Genomic DNA, 21,622 nt, shown 5'->3' with positions numbered 1-21,622 from the left:
CCCACAGATGCTTCCAGCGCCTGCATGTTCACATGCTGGGAAGAGATCAAATAAGGAAGTTAGTTTGAGATTTATGGTAATACCAGTGCTGTAGACTTCTGCAGGAATGGTGCAATGCGTCCTTAATTTTATACTTGAATAGTCTAGAAGAAAATACTGTGGGGCATTCTGTGTAATAAAGACCTTTAGTTTTGCTTGCCCACAAAATGTGTGGGGAGGAGCAAAGGAGATCCAGGTGGATTAAAAAAAGAACATTCATAGTTAAACTGAACTCAGCTGGTTGCTGTAGATTATATGATTTACTCTAGCCACAGGTATTTCAAAGAAGAGGATTCTGAGTGCTTTGAGTAGGCATTTACCAAAAAGATCTAGTTACAATAGAAATTTTTTTACCATGTTAATAAAACCACAATAAAATTAATAAAAAGAATTATTGTGGAGCAAATGCAAAGATCAATTACATCTTGAATCAGTGCACTCCATGTGTCCTGGTCTTTTCTTTTGTATGCTGTATATTTCCCAGGAATGCAAGGGTAAAAAAAGAGTTCCTAAATGCAAATGATTTTTTATGATGTAAATGTTATAATGATGAATCAAAGATAATTTGATTCGTATGGCATTTTTCCACACACCTACTCATCTTGAGGAAGAAGGAGAAACTTATCTGCCTTTCCACCTACATAACAACACAAGGCGCCTGGTCTTAGATAAAATAAGCTCCTAGTGTTGATATAGTTGCTTGGATAGATATATTTATCATGCTCCAAGTAAATGTGAAAGAAACACCAAAGAAAATGTGTGCTGTCCCAAGGATAGGTTCAGAAATACAAAATGTCTAAACCTGTCCTTATGCTTCCCTTTCACTTACCATCAGCAGGCCAATATTGGATGTCAGCAAAAAAGTAACCAAATAACTTCTGTTTATAATTTGTCATCATACTGGCACTCCTTTTTCCTATTATCATTAGTTGTTATACACCACAGTGAATGTAAAGAAGGACCTTTATAATAAGAAGATGGTCTTACTTTACATCTCTTTTCTTTAAAATATGGCTCTGTGATGAATGTTTTCTGTTATTATTTAACAGACTTCTCAATTGAAGTCCAGATGGTAGAATTTGGCCCAAACTTCAAAGAGCTATAGTTGCACATTGTATACCATGAGGTAGTAAGTAGTTGCTTATAAAATAGATGAGCATCTCAAAGACAAGGGTATTTTAGAAATCAGATCATGTTGCTTCATTCTGAAAGCTCAGTCCTCTTAAATGCCATGCAAGAATCACAATTAATGAAATATACATTTCTGTTTATGTGCAGCATTTATTTAATTATTTTCTCTCAGGAGGCAGGCAAAGCTTAACAAACTGCCACAGAAGATCTTCCTATTTTAAGTTACCAAGGAGTTTCTGCTGTGGGACTTGTTCAAGCAAAATTTTTTTACCTTTTCTCTCAGAGGAATTTTGGATTTAGGGAAAGAGGCAGCAGAGGGAAACAAAAGGCTGCAGACACAGTCCCTGACCTTGACCCACCTGGACAAGGTGGGTTTTCTGACTCTGGGCTGATTTGGGATGTTTGCAAGGCAGGTCCCCTGCTGCTGTGAAACATACCTCCTGTCTCACTAGTGCATGGCTGTCACACTGAAACCTCAGGCTGCCCCTGTGCTGTATCATGCTGGAGGTGTCATGATTTGGGCCAGACTGACTACTGAAACTTTGTGTTGGTCTCTTCAGGAGGAGCTGACTGACACCAATTCCTTTTGGTGCAGGTAAAATGTGCAGCAGCAGCTGCCTCCAGCATGCCCAGCAGTAAAAACCAGCTGCAGTGGACACCGCGTGGTATTGGATGGAAAGAAGCACTGAGAACGAATTCCCTGCCTTAAGTTATCCATTTTAAATTAGACAAACTTACTCATTTTAGCTCTCTTCTCTAAGAAATGGGGAATGAACAGGAGTGGATGTTTTTACTTCTGATGGCTGTCTTCACAGTTCACTGTGCTGCACTCTAGGACTGGATTGCTGTTTTGCTTTGTGTTGACTGAAAGGCCCATATCTTACTGTGTACAGTCACTGCGGGTTCTCATGGAAACTTCAAATCATTTTCTGCTTTTCTTTATTTTAATTCTTTTCCTATGATGCTTTATGTGATCATTTGTTTGAGCTTGAACCTATTACCAGAAGTAAAACAGAATCCAAAGGGGAAGGAAGTTGTAGACAAGTAATTTTGTAAGATACATTCACTGATAAATTGGTCTAAAGATGTAATGATATTTAATGATGAGGTACATGTACAGTAAATTGTGCTGAAGCAAATGAGAAGCACATTTGAATTAAAAGGACAATCAGAATAATGATCACTTTTGAAACAGTTAATCTTGGTGCTTTGTAAGGACCCTTTGATCAGTCGCTGCAGTGGATGAAGGGTTTTGCTTCATCCAATGTTTTTTCTGAAGTGTGTTAAGAACAAGGTAGATAATTGTTCAGGTTTTATATGTTTAACCTTTCTACATTTAAAAAGGATTTTCTTTATCTGCCTGTAATGCAAAGCTGAGATAAATTTGATCAATAGATTTTAGATATTGCACATATCTGTGCTTTGGATACAGGGATACAACTGAAAGAGTCCCTGTGCAAATTCAGGAAGAAGATAATTTATGCTTGCAAATGTAGGTGTATTTCAGGGTGGTATGTACTATATGCAAGGAATATACAGAGAATTTGCCTTGCTTACGCAAAAAAAAATCTTCTTGAAGAATGGTGTAGGAAATAGAATAAAGTAAAATGAAGAGGTAAAATGGCTATAAAATGCTTTTTAAATTCTAAATAATATCATCAGCTGATCCAACTGATATCTGATTACATGAGCAATACTGAGAGCAGTCTGGACTCAGAGAGCTGTGGAAGTCACTCTAGCAAGGATGGCAGGCAGGTTGTACAAAGATTCAGGCAAATAAATCATGATACCATATTTTGTCCAGTTTTCAACTGAAGGGATGCTTTGAAGGAAGGTACTTAACATTTAATTGTGTTCTCTTCGAAATAACTTGTCCATGAGCAAAGCTTCTGTCTAACCCTATAAATTACTGGTTGGCTTATGCCCTGGAGTATGAGGGTTTACTGCCCTATGAAATTGTTTTTGTTCTATCTACTGTAGCATAGTTCATTCTCATTTTTCATATAAATATCTAATGAACATTCCAAACTATGAAAAATGAAAAACTTTCAGTGACTTCAGTGGAAGCTATACAGTATGAAATAGGACTTCTAGAAGCAAACTTAATGAAATTGGAAAACTCAAATCAGTAACCAATTTTTTCCTGTTAAATTTATTGTTATAAATACAATTATTCAAGATGAATGGGAAAATTTTTCTTCAGCATCTCATATGAGAACTCTACCTTAAAAGAATGCAGTTACTGGATACTTACAAACAGAAATAGATGTAGAAAATCACCTTATTTGAATATATAACATGAAGCAGTTCAATATGTAATTACAAGATGAAATGTCAGACTATTGTTAATAAGCGACAAAGAAAAGATATCTGAGATTGTTCTGTAAAATAATTCATAATTCATTAATAAAAAAATGCAGTTGTCTTGATTTCAGAACACCAAATTGCTTTTCAAGTGTCTGATCCTTGATTTAAGTTGTTCTAGAAACTAAAGAACCTATTACTTCAATAAGACTTTCATGCAGCCTTCAGAGATGTACATATATGACTGTATATTCAGATTCTTGCATACGCTTTTTTTCTTGGGCAGTTTTCTGGGGTCCATGAAAAAAAAGCTGCAGACGCACATATGGGGATATAAAAATATGCCTACTGTTTTAGATCCTTGAATATTCTAAGCAGCTCTATAGAAATGATCTAAATATACTTTGCAGATCTGTTTATTAAAGAAGGGGGAGAAAAGTGATGTATATATCAGATGCATGGGGCCACCAGCTTAACTAGAAGACAAAGCTAAAAAATACGTAAAACATTGAAAGACTTTGTCATGGTATTAGGATCAAACTATGATTTTTGGAGCTTAAGACTTTAAACATGGAGAATGAAAAAGGAAAAGTGATCTTTAGGAACTGTGAAGTTTAAACTTAATGATGTTGAGGGAACCCCTGGAACATCTAACATAGCTTTTACCTGTGTTCAAGCGGACTAGATGTATTATAGACAAAAATTCTATCAAGGGCTTTTAATGAGCATAAAGACACCTTCTCTCAAAAAGCCCTTGAGCTGAAGATTATTGAAGGCTGGGATAACGTGCCAGTACATATGTTTACTCTGTTCTTCTGCTCTTTCATTATGAGTCATAGCCAAAAACGGGACTATCAGGCTAGATGAGCTTTTGGTCAGACCCATAACGGCTGTTCTTCTGTAGATATTCCCTTGCAACTGGAAATCCAGTGGGCTCTGTTAGCAAGATTTAATTAAACTGACAGCTGGCAGGGAGCTTTCAGCCACAAATGTGGGGAAAAAAAAAGAAAAAACTACTCCAAATAAAAACATGGAACTTAGTCCTTCCGAGTAGATGCAAAAAGGATCCGTTCCTGTCATACATTGAATTTTATTAGAAGGGAAGCATTTTGTGCATTTTGGCCTTCAGTCAGAATAACCATATGCATTTTTCCTAGTCCCCTCATTGACAAAAAAATGCAGCAAATATTTTATTCTTTGAAATTATCTCATTTTTCTTCATTAATTATGAAAAAAAAAGATGTTTGCTGCGCATATGGGGTTTGAGAAGCGCTGGTGAGTTTTCATCTCTCTGTGAAGTTACAGTGAAAAGATACAGGGGATGAGTTTATGTGCAAACTCCACTGTAACTGTCCAGGTACATGCTGTTTCCCTGTAATGAACAGGTTTCCTTTCTCACAGACTGGAGTTATCCAACTCAGTGGGGTGGAAATCTGCATATACAACCTTACTTTAGAGTATCTTTTTTGCAGTCATATCCTCCCTGGGAAAACTGATTTTGAGGAGGTCATTTAAGTCCTATTGTACTGATTCATTCTCAGAAAGGATGATCCTGGCTTTGTAGACAGAAGTACCTGAGGAGACTTGGAGAGAGATTTTGACAGGTAGTCTGAAAGTAGCGAGAATGTGCTTAATGGGAAAATACCAGGAGACTCTGGTATAAGTAAAATATTTTTTTATCTTCTCCCTTGCTAGTCACTAGTCACTAGATTTAGCACTTCAGAGAAGCTGGGCTTCTTTCTGTCTAGCTGTGAGAATGAAATCTAAGTTATCTGTTAAGACATGATCTTGATTGTTTCTCAGAATTTACAACTCTGGCAGGTAAGTCTACAGACATGCCCTTGTGCTGTGCTTGTTTTTGATAGATTCTTGCTTGTTTCATTTCACTGCCTCTGTTTGAGCGACTTAGGCTGATTGTATATTCTCCAATGCCATGAGCATCATTTCACTGTGCTGTGCTGAAAAACGGACAGAATCTGTTGGCTTTGATTTTAAATCATGCACTCACTGTGCCCAAATCGAGCTTGGCTTGCAATGCCAATCTGAGACATGCAACCTGGAGGAAAGCATAGCAATGCTGTGAGAGCAGGAATTCAATTTAGGAAGTCCCATGTGGGATTGCCTCTGGACTTTTATCATCAGCAGCATTGCCCTTCAGCTTCTAAAGGACTGGCCTCAATCTAGCAGTCACACAGATGGTAAAAGGTGATTGCTAGGACATTAGTATAATATTTTCCAAAAAATAATTGCCTCAGAAGCTGATCAATGGCTAATTCTATTGCACATAGTTTTGCACTCTTAATGTCCTTTTTTGAGATAGGATGTTACTCCAACCATGTCTGTAACATTGCAGCTGCTGGAGTCTCTTCAAGCGTGTGGCAGACATAGTTCCCTCATGAAATACTTTTGGGCTTGACTACAGCTGTGATGACTATTAGGAGGCCAAACATTCCTGTTCTGTATCACTTAAGACAGTGTCTTTCTCATGGGACATAGAAGAGGTGTAGTATGGGACAAAGACGTAGGTTCTGTGCAGCACAGTAAGTTTTTTATGGGTTTTCTCATCTGGAAGGAGTTTCCAGAGAATAATACTGGGTTAGGAATGTATACATTGGCTTGGAAACAGGAGGCTAACAGAGAAACCGAAGATCCTTAGTGTTCCTTTTCTGCTCCTCATCTCCTTACCAGCTGTAATCTCATGCTTCATGGCTTTTTTTTTTTTTTTTTCCAATGCAAGAGGTGAATCTTAAAGAAGTGAGTAGAAGTTTTACAGGGAAGGAAAAGATCGTGAAAGTATGAGCGGAAAATGACTGGACTGTGGTCACTAGGATGGCTATGCACACAGTTTACTTCAAATGGAAAACCTACCAATTATTAGTTTCTTTATCAAGAAGTGAAGTCATCTTTGTGAAAAGGGCTAGTCCAGGCTAGCAATCAATTTATGAATTTACAAAAACTCAGATGAGTTGTATTTGGACACTGACATCTTTAAGTACTGACCCAGGGAGATCAGATCTGAAGCCTGAAGTTGGAGTTGTGAGTGTCTCACAGACTGTACACAAAGGTGTGTTATGGTATGCAGCAGACCTCATGTGCACATGCCACAATGTGGAAGTGCATGAGCATAGCAAGCTCACTGTGCCTGATGTCCTCTTCCCTTGTAGAGAGATATTGTACACAGGGGTTTGGGTGTCTTAAACTGGTGTGTGTGTGTATATATACATATATATATAATGTTGCTTATTTCATTGGAATTAAATTTATCCTCAGACAAGCTATCCCTACTACTATTCTGTAGTTAATCTCTCTTCCCTTCCTTCCCTCTCTCCCTTCCCTCACCCCATATTCCTATAAATTTTATTTTTTGGCTACTCTGTGTTCTAAAATAAGTCAGTCCATCTGCACTGAAAACAAGCACAATAAAAAAAAAGGACTGAAGTCGTTTGTGCTCTTCAGGGCTGTCTCTTGTTTTTTGCTATTGAAAATTACTTTCTTCTGCTTTTCCATCTTTCCATCACTGGAAACTTTCTAAATGGGAGCAAAGTCATTCCTAATGAAACTGCCTTTTCAAACACTTACTTCAGTGGAACTTTATACATCTTTGGCTGCTTGTGATCTTTCTCATATGCAGAAAAAGTTGCGTTGGGGTATTTAAGTTTAAGTTGGGGTATTTTAGTTACTAACAGAAATCAAAATTTGAAAAATTTTTAAAATTTTTAAAATTTTAAAATATTTAAATTTCTAGTAACTTTTTTTGAGCTCTTCTGGGATTTGAAAACGTGTTTGACTTGAAATTTTCAATGCAAATTCCCCAGGTAGCTTTATTATGGAGGATTTGGAAGAGCTATATTTGTTCTTCTACTTTTCTCTTGGCAGAAGTATGTTTTTCACTGATGAAACTTCTTAAATAAGCAGAGCAAGAAAGTTCTTTGGAAGTCTGGAGAATAAAGGATTCGTTCCTACTGCATATTTTTTCTACTCACAACTTGACAGTGATTAATCATAAAGCATTGCAAACAAAGGTATATTATTATTTTAGCACTAGGCATTTGCAGAAGATTTTGTTTTAGGATCAGCACTATTATTTGTGCATTACACTGAACAATGAGTGATTGTAGCACAGCTCTCCAGTCCTTACTTGCTTTGTTATCTTCCCTTTGTCTTCTATGTTATCTTCATTTTTTATCCTCACTTGCTACTTTCATCAAGTAATATAGGATGGGTGTTTTTGTTACTGAAAGGTGAATTTTCTTTCTCATGAGTCCATGGGGCTAATCATATGTCTTTATTCAAGATATAACTCAGAGTAAATTGAAGTACCTTCATTTTCCCTTTGTTGCATCTTTTGACAGATTTGATGGGCAATACATTTCAGAATTAATTAATTAATTTTGAAAACATGTATTTCGGCATTTTTCTTTTATAATGAGTGAGACATAAGTGCCCCATGGATAATAGATTTTTGTCTGGTATAATTTTTGATAGCTTTTGGGAAAAAGAAAAACATAATGAAGCATGCTTAAAAATGTCATATGTGATAGAAGGATTGTATCAAATTATTGAAACCATGTGATCAGACGAGTATCATGGACATAGAAGAATCCTTCAGGCCCTTGATGAGATAGTTTGTTGATCAAAGTTCTATGTGGAGACTAGATGCACATTAAAATAGGCTTTTATTTCAGCTTATATTAACAACATAATGGTGTCCGCTACTATGCAATGTTCAGTAAAAGTAATTTTCTACTTAGTGATTATAGGGTTTTTCTGTGTAATTGGGTTTGCTTCATTGTGTACAAAATAGGGTGGATCTATCATCCATTTTGTTATAAGGGGTGAGTTGCAGATATCCTTTGTCAGTTACTAGACACCTTCAATACATAATCTATCACAAAGCAACTACTTCCTTCCATTTCTTTTACAGCTAATGGTGATTTCCTGTAGCACAGCTATTACCATGGAAGAAGCTGGGTCTGGATTCTTCCAATTTTAAAACAAAGCCTGAATAGCACTTGAAAGATTTTGTCTTTGGTAGAACAAAGAAGGGTACAGCTCTGTGGCAAGGATTGAACTGTAGTCCAATCACCTCCCCAGTGTTTGATCTGTTTTCTATAATCTAACTAGAGACATTGCTTTCATCCATTTCATAGCTACATTAGTAAAAGTATTCCGATTTCCCTTTTACTGTAGTGTATGTTAGCATGTTTAATTCTGAACACAGTTATGTTTGTTCACCTGATGTCACTGAGCATCTTGGTTGAGGTTGACTGAGATCCATAAGTTCTGGCTGAGCCTTTCAAAGTTTGGTCGAGGAGCGCAAAAGCTCTTCTTCCCATTAGCTGCCATACTTTACAGGGCATTTTACATTGGCTGTGGACTTTGATGGAAAGAGTAGGTTTTTCTGTTTCTTCTTGCATGGGTAACAGCTTCCCCCCCATGTTTTTCCTTCTTTGATGCTGGGTGGAGCCTTTATTCCTTTCAAAATGTTAGTGAGAATGAAGCCATGTTTTTACCATCTGAAAAAAAAGAATAGGCAGGATTAAATTCTGTCCTAGCACAACTATTGACAGATTACGTAAGAGTAGACTTGGTCATTTTTCAAAAAGGCAAGGCAATGGATTCCCACCATTTTAGAAATAGTGGGAATAGGCCTGAATCAGATAATTTTTGGGGCTTCCTATCTAGAATCCTTAGCCTGAATCTAAGAATTTTTCAGTGATTCAACTTACAGAGTTGCTACCTGTATTCTTACTGAATAAGGACTTCATTATTTCCTGAATAAGGACTGAGAATACATAGTAGATGTATATGCCTGCTGTATCATTTACTAGATAGGATTAATTCAGAAAATTAATTTCATATTTGTGTCCTCAAACAAAACACAGATGTGAGTAATTAGACATTTAGTAAAAGTAAACATTGCTGTGCTTCTGCAATTTATTTCATATGTACGTAGATGGTACCTTTCATCCAAGAACATATAAGTGCCTTTTTAGCATTTATTTTACTCCACGATTAAAGCCATTTCAATGTTTTTACTCTTGTCCCATCATTTCTACATTATTGTTACATGCTACATGTTAAAGCAGACTAACAACTTGTTCAGTTTGCAGGCTGTCTTCTATTGTATGCTTAGGTCTTCTGCACGCTTTCCTGCCTCTTCCTTCAGTTCTAAGTTCTCAGGACTGTTGCCACCCTAGCAGTATGTCTGCTGGTTAGTCACTTTTGACCTGATGTTGTTTTTTTTTTCTCTAGAGCTTTATGAATTAAGCTAATCCTTCCTCCCAACATGCCTCAAGAAAAGACTAATTAGCAGATCCACTCACTCCTAAACTTCTCACGAGCTATTTTACCACTCAATATTAAACACATAGAGACATCAGGCACAAAGAGACATCCTCTCTTTGACTTTGTTCTCCAATCCAAATCTCACAACATAGTGCCACAGACTTTCTTAAAGATACAGTAGATGTGTAGCCAACTTTAATTCAGTTACATTTTAAACTTAAAGTAGGCTTATGTAGGGTTATTTGTGTAGAAAGCTACAGAGTGACTCTTGTTCATGCATTGACTCATTTCTTTGTTTTACTGCTGTGTTATAAAAGAAGCATTGCTGATTCTTAATACCACTTAGCTTTATTCTCTTCATATTTTATATCCCTCAATTGTAAGAAGCCAGCAGATAAAGTTCATTAGTATTTTAGATCCTAATGGTGTTCTTACTCAAGTGTCCAGCTCTCAAAGTACTTTACAGTCAGATAAATATAGTCAGGTACCAACATCAAAATGGATATATGAATTTTGCAAATGTAACTCGCAGTCTACAGACCTAGTTAAATAAACTCAGACTTCATTATTCATATGGGAGAAAGTTATTTAACTTATAACTTAGTCACATAGCTTAGTAATGTACAAGTTGTGTTTGGAAGAATGAGGGAGATAGATCTCCATTTTTGATGAAAAATGTGTAACCAGATTACTTCCCTTTACTTCCCATTACTTCCGCGTGCAAGATTTTGTCTTAGGAAACTGTGTATCTATTTTATATTAGTTTTCTGGGGATTGATTTACCTACAAGATTCCCTGTCAGAAGTGATCCCTTCTTGATTTTCATTACAAATTTGGTCCTATAATTTCATTTAAAGAAAAACACAGAATTCTCTTTTTCCAGTTTCAGACAAGACTTAACTGACAGTTACTTTGTTTTACCTCAAATTTGAGACTGTTTTTTTGAACATTACATTCAAGCTTAAACATCAGGAATCAAACTTATCTTCATTAAAGTTAATTAAATTTTTACATGCAAACTATTTTGATAGTTCAAATTCTGACAAAATAAATATTTGATGACTAGAGATAACCTAAGCTAAATAACATATGCCTAATTTTAAGAATAGTTTCCTAGATACTAGACTGGTTAAAGGAATATGTAAAGAAAGATGGAAATAACTGCTTTTGCCACCAACATTCTGGAAGACAGCAAAAAGCAGAAGGGATTTTTTTTTTTTTAAATTCCAGTGAATACAAGAAATTTGTGGCTATTTTATGACCACAAACCAGAAGAATTTTCTTACTCATAAAAACAGACAAAAATCTTCAGAATGAGAACATTTAATCACTGTTGCCATTTTTCTTAGAAGGTTAAAGGTCAGGTTCTGCTGTCTGTGTATAGCATTTAAGTGCAGAGGAGGTAACTGAAGGCAATCTCTGAACAGCATGATAGCAGTAAGAAGCATGCCTTATAGCAGCCTTCCAATATCTGAGGGGAGACTACAGGAGAGCTGGCGAGGGACTCTTTGTCAGGAAGTGTAGTGACAGGCCAGGGGGTAAAGGTTTTAAATTGGAAGAGGGGAGGTTTAGATTTGATATTAGGAATAAATTCTTTACCGTGAGGGTGGTGAGGCACTGGAACAGGTGGCCCAGGAAAGCTGTGAATGTGTTCAAGGCCAGGCTGGATGGGGCTTTGAGCAACCTGCTCTAGTGGGAGGTGTCCCCCCATGACAGGAGGGTTGGAACTTGATGATATTTAAGGTTCCTTCCAACTCTAATCATTCTGTGATTCTATGATTCTATGATTCTATGCAAGTGAAAAATACTACACCGGCCTACCATTAAAATCGGGCATTCCAGGACAACTTAACTAAAACCAGTCTTTTATATCATCGACAAAATATTTAAAATAAACAGGGCGGGGAGTGTAATAAGAAAATGTTGAAGTGAACATCCCTGTAGGGAACAAATTATCCTAAAAGAGGAAAGGTTATATTTATTTAGAAATATTTTTACAAAATCCAGCCCTTCTTATGGTGGGGATTCTTTTCCTGTCTAAACATAGTTACAAGGAATAATGTAAGTTCCTGTGTCATCTTCATGATGCTGACTACACGCATTGGGGATTGTGACTATACTTGGAGGCAAACCAGCTTTTTTTTTATGTCTGACCCACCTCTAGAATTTTTTGAAGCAGAAGTTAGCATCTAAACTCCCTAAAACATCAAATCCAAATCTTTACTGCTACTTAGCTCATTAGTACTGAAAATTATAGACAAATGGAGGGAAGAATAAGGGCCATATTCAAGCAAATTTACTTTCAGAGAAAAATATGTTAAGTAACCACAGGTCAGGGTTTGAGTTCACACTATTACTTTGCTATAAATCAGAACCGATATGACTTTTAAAAACAATAAAATTTGTAAATCTTTTAGAATTTAGACATTCATAAAATTTCTTTTTGTAACCTAAGTTCCCCTTATATCCAGAAAAGAAACTAAAATAAAGAGGGTCTCCTTTCCTCATTAACGATGTACCTGGCATGCAGCCAGAAAACAGAAAGTAGCAGTATATTTTCTTCATATTATGCTTCTGCAAGTTCTAAATCTGCAAGTAGGAAGAGCCATGTTTCCCCAGACAGAGATATTCGTACCCACTGTGATGATAAAAAAAGACATAGCTGTGAAAGTATTGCAACATCTGACCAGAAAATATAAGTGGAGACCAATTTCAATTACATTATTTTGGCCACAGATTGTTTTGAAGTTTGACTGGGCATCCTATGTCCTTTATGAACGAGTTATACAGTGATTCACTGTGGAGAGGTAAATCCCTCTCTCACAAGCTTCCAGAATTCATTCTTTTCAGGCTTCTTATTTTTTTTCTGCGTATGCAATTTTTACCCATTCATAAACATCTTTACTACAGATTAATTTTTCTTTCAGCCTCTCACTTTCAAGACTGTGAAAGTTGGCTTTCATTTACACAAATAGCACTAAATGTCAAAGGATGAAAAATGTGTTGTTTGTCTTTTTTTTTTTTTAAATCTGCAAAAATCAGTAGTTTTGGTGATGGTGAGAATGTCACTTGCAGTTATTTCCGTGTAATGCTGGTGTTAACGGAAGCTGTAGTGGTACACTCAGAACTGTTTCTACTGGGAAAAACAAAATTAAAAGAAAAGAGAATTCTCTACTGTTCATAATGGAAGTATAAAATAACGGATCTCTCTTGCTTCACGTCACCTCAAAGACAGACTCTGGTGACTGAAGCCAGTAGCCAGTGGGCTCATATGGAGCCAGAGCTGTTCTTTTTCTTTCTTCCTTTTCTATTTCAGAATTAGCATCTGCTTTGCCTATGATGTAAGTATCTGTGTGAGCGCATGTGTTTGTGAAATATGCATGGCTGTATGCCTGTGAATATATATAGGAATGTAAAAAAGCATATTCAAAAGGAATGCGTGATTTGTATTTCTCAGAATGTTTTTTTTTTTACGGTTTCCCTGAATATCTTTTTTTATTTAAAAAAAAAAAAAAAAAAAAATAAAAGGAAGACCCAACAAAAACCATTGCTAAAAGGCCTTTTCTAAAACAAATAAATGAGAGACTTTGAGCTCTTAAAAGCTGTTAGTTTTGAGTAGAAAAGCTCATGAGTTTAACTGACATGTTAGTGAAAAAGCATCATCAACAATGCTCGTGCATTAGAAACATCTTTGTCATAAATATTAGGGGATTTTGAGACAACGCATTTTTACTTAAATAAAGGAAAAAAGACATTGCTGTATTGGCTCAAAATGGAGACTGTTTTTGTCTGTTACAAGATTATAACAAAAGTTCTCATCCTCCACTATGTTTTAGTTTATTTGATACTAAGTGCCACTATTGTCTATTCAGAGCAAAGTATTATTTAAATTATGTAATTTTTTGAAGGTTTTTCTTTCTTTTGCCTTATATCAAAAATTATTGCCACTATTGGCTGAAGAATTAGCTCTCTTTGAATGGGTAACTGAATTGTTTGCTGATGTATTTGGTGAGCTTCCAATGAAACAAAAAGCCGTAAGAGCTTAGGATATTTCCCTTCTGCAGTTAGTTGGTGACTGCAACAAAGGAGGTGCACTGGAATGAGATTTTATTTCACTAGACTTGTGCATGAGCAGCAGTGAATATGCCATGGCATGGACTTCAGTGGGATCACAGAGCCTGTGCAAGGCTCAGGTTCTTATCTGTAAAGTTAAGCTACCCTGAAGTCCATGTCGGCAAATCGGTGATCGTATGGTTTCTTGTGGTAGTTAAGTGAAGGTAGGTCTGCAAAGAAAGTATGGTTGCATTCAGATACAGTGCTTTGGTATTATGGAGACCTTTACATTTTGAAGAATCATTGCTTGTGCAATTCAATCTTCAAGTTGTAATTATATCTTCGTAGGTGTCAATCCTTGTTGATTCATACTCCAGAAAGTTATTGTTAGGGGCATCTTGGGATACACAGGAGGATGGCAGACAGTTGGTTGTGATTTAAATAATAATTCCTAAACATTCCTGATTGTCAGCATCAGTGAAAGTCTCAGGCAGAATCATCTCTTACCTTATTTTTCTATAACATTCAGATTTCTTAATATCCAAATTTATCAGATAATTAACTGTCTACTTAAAAAGAAGGCTTTGATGGATTCACTAAGTCACAAGTCTATCCTGATTTTTGTCAACAGAACGAGAGTGTGGAGCATCTTGGTTTTTTAATATCTTAAGCAATCTTCATGCTGAACTAGGTTCCTGGCAATAGGAACAGACTTTCAGTGTAACCAGGTCTAGATTTCCACAACTGTCAGTATAACCAGGGGAAGGACTGGAAGAGGAGAAAAAATATAATTATCTGGTTTTCCTCATGTTCTCTTGCATCAGGTGATACTGTCAGAAGTGTGCAGTCTCCTGTCAGACAGGGGCTGTGTCTGCCTGTGACAGCGCCCTGTGTGCCTCACAGGAGAGTTTCTCATTGAGGCTTCTTCTGAGTCCCTGACATCTGTTCCCCTACTTGGAATATGAACTTCTCTGCCTTCATATATTTCTGCAATGTCTTTTGGGAATTTTCCACAGGTCTACATTAAAATTTTCTTGGCCTAGTGACCAGTCACATATAATTAATTGTAAAAACAAAACAAAATGTATATTTGAAGGCAGCTGAGAAAGTCCTGCCAGGTAGGACTAGGTTCCAGACGTGCTCTGGCTATTTGTCTTGAGGTTTTTCAGGAACAATGTGATTTGTGATGAAGCTGCCATGAAATAATTGACTTGCAATGATGTATGCTGAGTCAGGTGAGGTATATCTTCTTATGCTAAGGAAAAGATAGCCTGTTAAAGAAAGCACTTAGCTTTATCCTTTCCCTTTTTTCCAATGGTAGGGCTAGGTATACACATGGGTAGATAAAATAGTTTAGAGGTTAAACTGTTTCTGAGTAGTATGGTTGTGGTCCCAACAGTGAACCCACTTCAACTTAAAACTGTCTTTGGCTTTTTTGGTACAAAGACAGCGCCCATTTTTGTGTATCCTACTTAGTTGGTCCATGATGTAGTGCTGCATCCTATCTGGGGTAAGAGAGAATACGACCCTTGTATTTACATTTAGCTTCATCTTCCATTATTTGCTTCAGGAAATTCATTTGTTAGTGAAAGTTTTCTAGCAAATCTGCTTGCTATTTTCCAAATGCACATTCAACATCACTTCTTTTGACACCCACCTCCGCATACTTGAGCATTTAATGGTTTACAATTAGCATGCCATCCTGTGACTTCAGAACCCATGAGAGCTAAAATGAATATTTTTCATTATAAAATCACCATAGCTTTAAGCACTAAAACGACACAGGTACTACATTTTCCTTTCATCTTATTTTTTATTTGGTAGAATCATTGTTGTAAGAGCACAAAAAAAAGGAAAAATCTCATTGATCCAGTGTACTGACAATATCTTCAAAATCTACTAGCTTTTTGTTTGGTGATAACCTATTTTCCACAAACTGTGTTATACAGAGCACCTGTAAGCAAGCCAAGCCTAGCATGGAACAATTTGTTTAAGATGTGATTTTTTGTCACAATGGAGAAAACAACTCAAAAACATATTGTTGTAGATCAGGACTGTGTATGTTCCCATTTTAAAAGTACATGAGTTGCCAGCTGCTAACTATGGTGCAGAGCAGCTGGACCGAGACCCTGATCATAAGTGGGGCAGTGCCTGCCGTGAGCCTTTTCCAGCTCCCACCTCTGCTCTCCTTCTCTTCATGGTCCCCTGGCCCCAGGTGCTGGTTATCACACTTGATAAGCTGCTAGACAGAAGAGAAACGGATACTTATCATCACTGGCACAGTGCCGTTCATATTAACTGTTTTATTTCTCAAATCAAGCTCTAGGATGACTGGATGCAACCTGAGTTTTATGGATCTGAGACCAGAAAAAAGAGGCTTTGCACAGTTTGGTGCTAAGACTTTTTATTTTTAATCCCCAGAGTAGTTGCAGAGCTACTTCCCATCAGTGCCATCTTAATGTCTTTAAAATGTGTGACATGCACACCCTTAATTTCATCTCCTCTCTCATATATATGTTAGGGAGTGGGTACAACAAGACAGGGTACAATTATTGCTATCTGTTCCTAGTTGACATACCTGAATTGGGTCTGTCTGTGTGACTCCTTTCTTGGTCTCAGTAACAGCTTCTAGTGCAGCCCTCTCTGAAGCCTGTTCATAAGTCCTTTTAATTGACTGGGTTTGAACACAACATTTCCTTTTCAGTAAGAAGATAGTTAGCTCTCATTTCCTCATACAAATGTTGGATTAATCATAATTTTAGCCAAGAGAAATTTAGACCAATGTATTTTTTTTAGGTATATCCCCAGACAATGAAGGATAACAAACATTTTAGAAACCAGCAACAGGGACAATCAGTCATTATGCCAAATCAGTCAGAAATGCTGACAGGGCAAAACATATAGACACTATTTGCTCTTGTGATTCACAGCCATAAGTCCTCCAGGGGCATTAGGTGTCTGAACCATCTGCCCTTTGGCACTTCTGCAGCAAATGGCAAATCCATGGGTACCATGTACAAGACATCTGTTCTCAAACCCCATTTCTTCTTGATTTGGGAAATCTCTCTTTTATTCACACTTGATAAGATTATCCTAACTACTGGCCTTAAAACCCATCCTCTTAGTACCTCTGCTAGATTTTTTTGAGGAATAATTATTCCTTATTCAGTTTGCTGGCTCCTGTGAATCCTTTTCCCAGACACTCATCTCTCTCTGTGTCTGGGCACTTAGCCCAGGCTGTAGATTTCAAAGGCAGCAGGGTGCTGAGAGGTTAGACACCGTAATGTTGTAAGTACCTTTGTGGATCTAGCATTTCATCATTAGCTGAAAATTGATACTTTGCTATTTGTTTGAGTAACAGCTGTATATGCAATATAAAGATAAGGGTGTACACAAAGTGTTTTGTGTGTTGGAGATAGCTTACACAATTCATTATAAATGTAGCAACAGGGCTGAAGTGTATTTCATTTTGTTCCTATTAGTATTTAACACATTCTTCAATGTAGAGATGCTAAGATGCACAGTACTGTCATGATTGAACTTGCTCCTGCAATGATGGAATGGTGTTTCTTCTACACCATCTTGACTGAAAATAGCTTTTTTAGATACTGCAGTTTTTCATTGCTTGATATCCATGCCACACAAAATGTAGATGGCTGTATATAGTGTATTATATGTATGCATTTTGTAATATTTGCATTTGAGTTTTATGTGGAAAGAATGTTTTTTTTCCTAAGGGCCATTGCATGAATAGAAATGGTTGGAAAATGTACTCTAAAAATTTATGAGGTAACAAATTATTCCTTTATGTCATTTTTTAGGATCTGTTTTACTTTTTGTGCCTGAATGACTTTGGGGACAGTTGAGAGCTTGGCATTGTTTTTCAGTTTTTCCTTCGTAACAGTGAATTGCTGTTTGTTAAATTTACAGGATGTCTGCTAAATGTTTCTCTTACATTTACAGACCCATTACTTGAGAAAGAGGTTGCAGTAAAGGCCTTTTTGAGTGTCTATCACAATGGCATAATATCAGTTTAGAAAATTGGCTAAAGCTTTTTGTAATACAGTGTCCATCTTTTCATTACTGGATTGTCAAAGATACCTGGTGAATATGAGGGTCACTTACTATACGGGCTCATCTGTTGTTATTGGCAAATTAGCTGTCCGTCATGGAGAGCCAGGCTGTTCATAAAAATGTGAAGAAATGTGTTGCCAGAGAAAGGCACTCTATTTCATATTAAAGCAGATAAACAATTTATGTTATATCTTTATACTATTTATAGATAATAAAGAAGTGTGTACAAAGAGTTTTTGTTCTAAATGACAGGTGTTCTGATTTGCAAATATTATTTCTTTCATGTAAAGCAGAGAATAATTCAGGATAAATCTATATGGTAGTATGCACATCTCAATCTAATAAAATAATAATGTAACTTCCCAAGAAATTGATTCATAGCTGAAAAAGGTGATATGTTTGCCTATGTCTAAAACCGGTTTCATTTGAAAGTTGTTATTTTTATGCTGTCAGTTGATAATTCCATGCTTCATTTATGCCATGTCTAAACTTGATTCAAACTTAGGATCTGCCTGTGCAGACAACTATTGAGGTCAATGAGATTTTGCAGAGGCAGAACAAAATCTGATAATGAATCCCTAACATTTTCTAAATATTACATTTGAATAAAAGAAATAAAAAGACTCCATAAATACCTTTACTTTGATTGTTTGTTTTGCTTAAATATTAAATACATTCAGCTTAATAAAGCTAACACAAGAGACCTCTGTAACTTCATGTGGTTCTTTGTCCCAAGCTGCATCTGGCTGGACACCTGTTTTTCTTCAAATTCTGTCACTGACAGTGTGTATCAACCAAATTTGTAAAGTACTTTGGAAAAACATAAGGTTCACATTTTGATGGGGGCAACTAGAGTGTTGAGAAAATCGGAAAGCCTCTTCATTTCACTCATTTCAGTGAAATTCAGTGAAATCCATATACAACATAGCCATCTAAGTGGGATTTTAGTTGTCTAATTATCTTTAATATGTAGATGTGTATAGGCCCCAAATTATCTTATACATCAGAAAATAAATACTGGGATTCATTAAAAATAGAAGAGCTTTTCTAAATTCTTCTTCTTACTTACGCTGAAGGCAATCTTCACTGCTGAAGTGTTTAGATGCAGAGATGCAAAAATTATCATTTGCTTTGCCTTTGTCTAGTAACATGTCACTTTTTGTTAGAAATAAACATTTTCTCATTTTCTTCATTTCCTGTTTTTTTAATGATTAGATTCTCCACAAGAAGCTCTTATTTTGGGAATTACAGGCAAATATTGGTGGGAGTTAGATGTACCAAAGTAAATCAGGCTATAGTTCTTAAAGAGAAAATAATTAAAATAACCAAATCAGCAAACAATCACACAAAGATCATCTATGGTATTGGAAGTTGGTGCCAATCTGGACTCAGTGCTTCATGGAACATGCTTAAGGAGTCTTTTTCATTGTCTGCTCAAACATTGATAACAGTGTCATAACTGGGAAGTAGGGATTCCCCTGCACATCTGTATGAAAGCCATTAAAAATCAGAACTTCTGTAGAAATTTGTCCCTTTTTTCAGGGCAGGTAAAATCTAAAGATTTCAATTAGCACTTTCCTCCTTATGTCAGGAAGAGATATAAATGACATCTGTGAGTTTGTGTTCATTTGCTGATTAGTAATTTAGAATATTCAATGACAACCCAAAACCTCTTAAATAATTAAGACAACTTAATTAAGAATGTCATAATAACAATTAGAAGTGATCTGTATGCATTCATTCATAAGTTCTCTACTTGATTCTGTAACCACAGCATTTATTGTTAACCTTACAATCTCTGCTGAAAAAGCAGAGGTGTATGATAGTACCTGGTACCAATGAGCCACTTTACAAACATAAGATAACTGTCAAATTATGACTCCACAGTTAAATGCAATCCTGTGGCAAGGATTGGTTCTCAGCTGCCATAAATTGGGGTAGGTTGGTAGAACTCAGTCCTAACAGAGTACAGTGCTTGTGGGTCTGGCTCAGGACATTGTTCTAAATTCTATATAAAAATAATATAACCGGTACCTGAATTGAACTTCTAATGCAGTACTGACTGTGTAAGTTTGCACAATGCATATTTCAAAATACAGATAAGGTAACTTTTGGCTGCTCTGCCTTATCTCAGATTACTGTCTTGTTTTCTTTGCCTGCCTGGTTAACTGCGGATTATCTGAAGCGTGGAGATTTAATGTGTTAAAATTACCTTTTTTCTTTTTTCTTCTTTTAATTTTTTTCAGGAGGTGTTTGCATTGCTCAGTCACTCAAAATCCCCCGGGAGCCAAGACCAGGAGAATTTGAGAAGATCATCAAGCGCTTGTTGGAAACTCCAAATGCTCGAGCAGTGATCATGTTTGCCAATGAAGATGATATTAGGTGCCTGTTTCCTAATTCTATGTGTTAAAGATATTCTTTCTTCACAGAGATGTTCAACTGGCTGGTGCAGAATAGAATAACACAGGAAGGTTAAGATTTAATCCCATGTAAAAATTCTTGGAACTCTGATGATAGATTAAGTTGCAATTATTTAGTGATCTGGTCCTTTATTCTGTGGAGATCTAACCTCTTCCTAGCTCCTAGAAGTGTAGCTCCAATAGACTGTTATTTGGTGACTGAAAAGGAAGAAACCAGTAAGAATGCTAGAAAAATGTGGATAAAGATGAAACAAATTAACTAGTACAGTACTGTATCTTGAGTTCACTACAGATGTTGTTGAATTTGCTTTAAAATGAAAACTATTGACTAATTTGTTAGTGTGAGCTTACTTATGCATAGCCAGAATTAATGCTGGGGATTTTCAAGCTCTTTGTAAATGCAGTTTGTTTAATTAGTCATCTGTTGTGTATTTGCAGGCGAATACTGGAAGCAGCCAAAAAAGCTAATCAATCTGGCCATTTCCTCTGGATTGGCTCAGATAGCTGGGGGTCAAAAATTTCACCGGTTCAGCAGCAGGAGGAGATTGCAGAAGGAGCAGTAACCATTCTGCCCAAAAGAACTTCAATAGATGGTAGGAACGCACATGGCATGAACCCATCATTTCTGACAGCGTTAAAGCACCCTACTTCTCTTAAAAAACCCTCCTACAAAACCATTAAAAAAAACATGTAGTCCTTTATTACAGGGAAAACTTGCGTTGGCCTGATCTCTGTTGAGATGAGGAAATGCTGAATCTGCAATTCAGCAGTCTTATTATTGTCTAATAACTAGGAGCATGTGTGGTGGAGAGCTTCCTACCCATAGCCTGGTGGTTCTTTAGGACAAAAAAGGAGAGTATTAGATTAATGATAATGCAGCATGTTCTCCCGGGAGGAGATCAGCCTAGGCTCTGATTTCCTCTCCTAAACTTACTTAAAGAAGCTACTATGCCAACAAAGTTTCTGAATTGGTGGATGAAATAGAAGCTGTTGGTGTGAATGCCTTTATTCCTGGGAGGGTACTGGATATAGTAACATCTCTTACTGTCTGGGTAAGTGCACTAAAATAGTAAACAATTAGAAAAACTGAGCACTATTGACACTATTTGGAGAATGTAGTCAGATTTGTAAAGAGCTTAATCCAGATGGTATGTGTTAGTCATGATTTCATTATGGCAGCTGGGTTGTAAGGCTGGTGGAGAATCTGACCAGGTTTAAGGAGGAGTCTTTAGTTTCTCAGCTGTGGTCATTAAACATTATAAATAGAAGCAGAATTCTAGGTGTCTTAGAAGCTCTCTGGCTCAACAGAGAGG

General features: G+C 36.5%; 1 protein-coding gene across 5 annotated transcripts in view; it reads left to right on the top strand.

Moving 5' to 3' along the window:
* Positions 1-21,622, top strand: part of GRM8 (glutamate receptor, metabotropic 8) — a 351,962-nt gene that overhangs the window by 132,417 nt on the left and 197,923 nt on the right. For all 5 annotated transcript variants that reach the window (XM_014964101.1, XM_014964097.1, XM_014964098.1 and 2 more), the window contains 2 exons: positions 20,136-20,271; positions 20,748-20,902. In XM_014964101.1, coding sequence (XP_014819587.1) covers positions 20,136-20,271; positions 20,748-20,902 — 291 coding nt within the window. The remainder of the gene's footprint in view (positions 1-20,135; positions 20,272-20,747; positions 20,903-21,622) is intronic.

This window comes from Calidris pugnax, unplaced genomic scaffold (genome assembly GCF_001431845.1).
Source record: "Calidris pugnax isolate Ruff unplaced genomic scaffold, ASM143184v1 scaffold44, whole genome shotgun sequence".
In the NCBI taxonomy this organism is placed as follows: Eukaryota; Metazoa; Chordata; class Aves; order Charadriiformes; family Scolopacidae; genus Calidris; species Calidris pugnax.
Note: the sequence above shows the minus strand (reverse complement) of the source record. Positions and strands in the feature narration are given on the sequence as shown.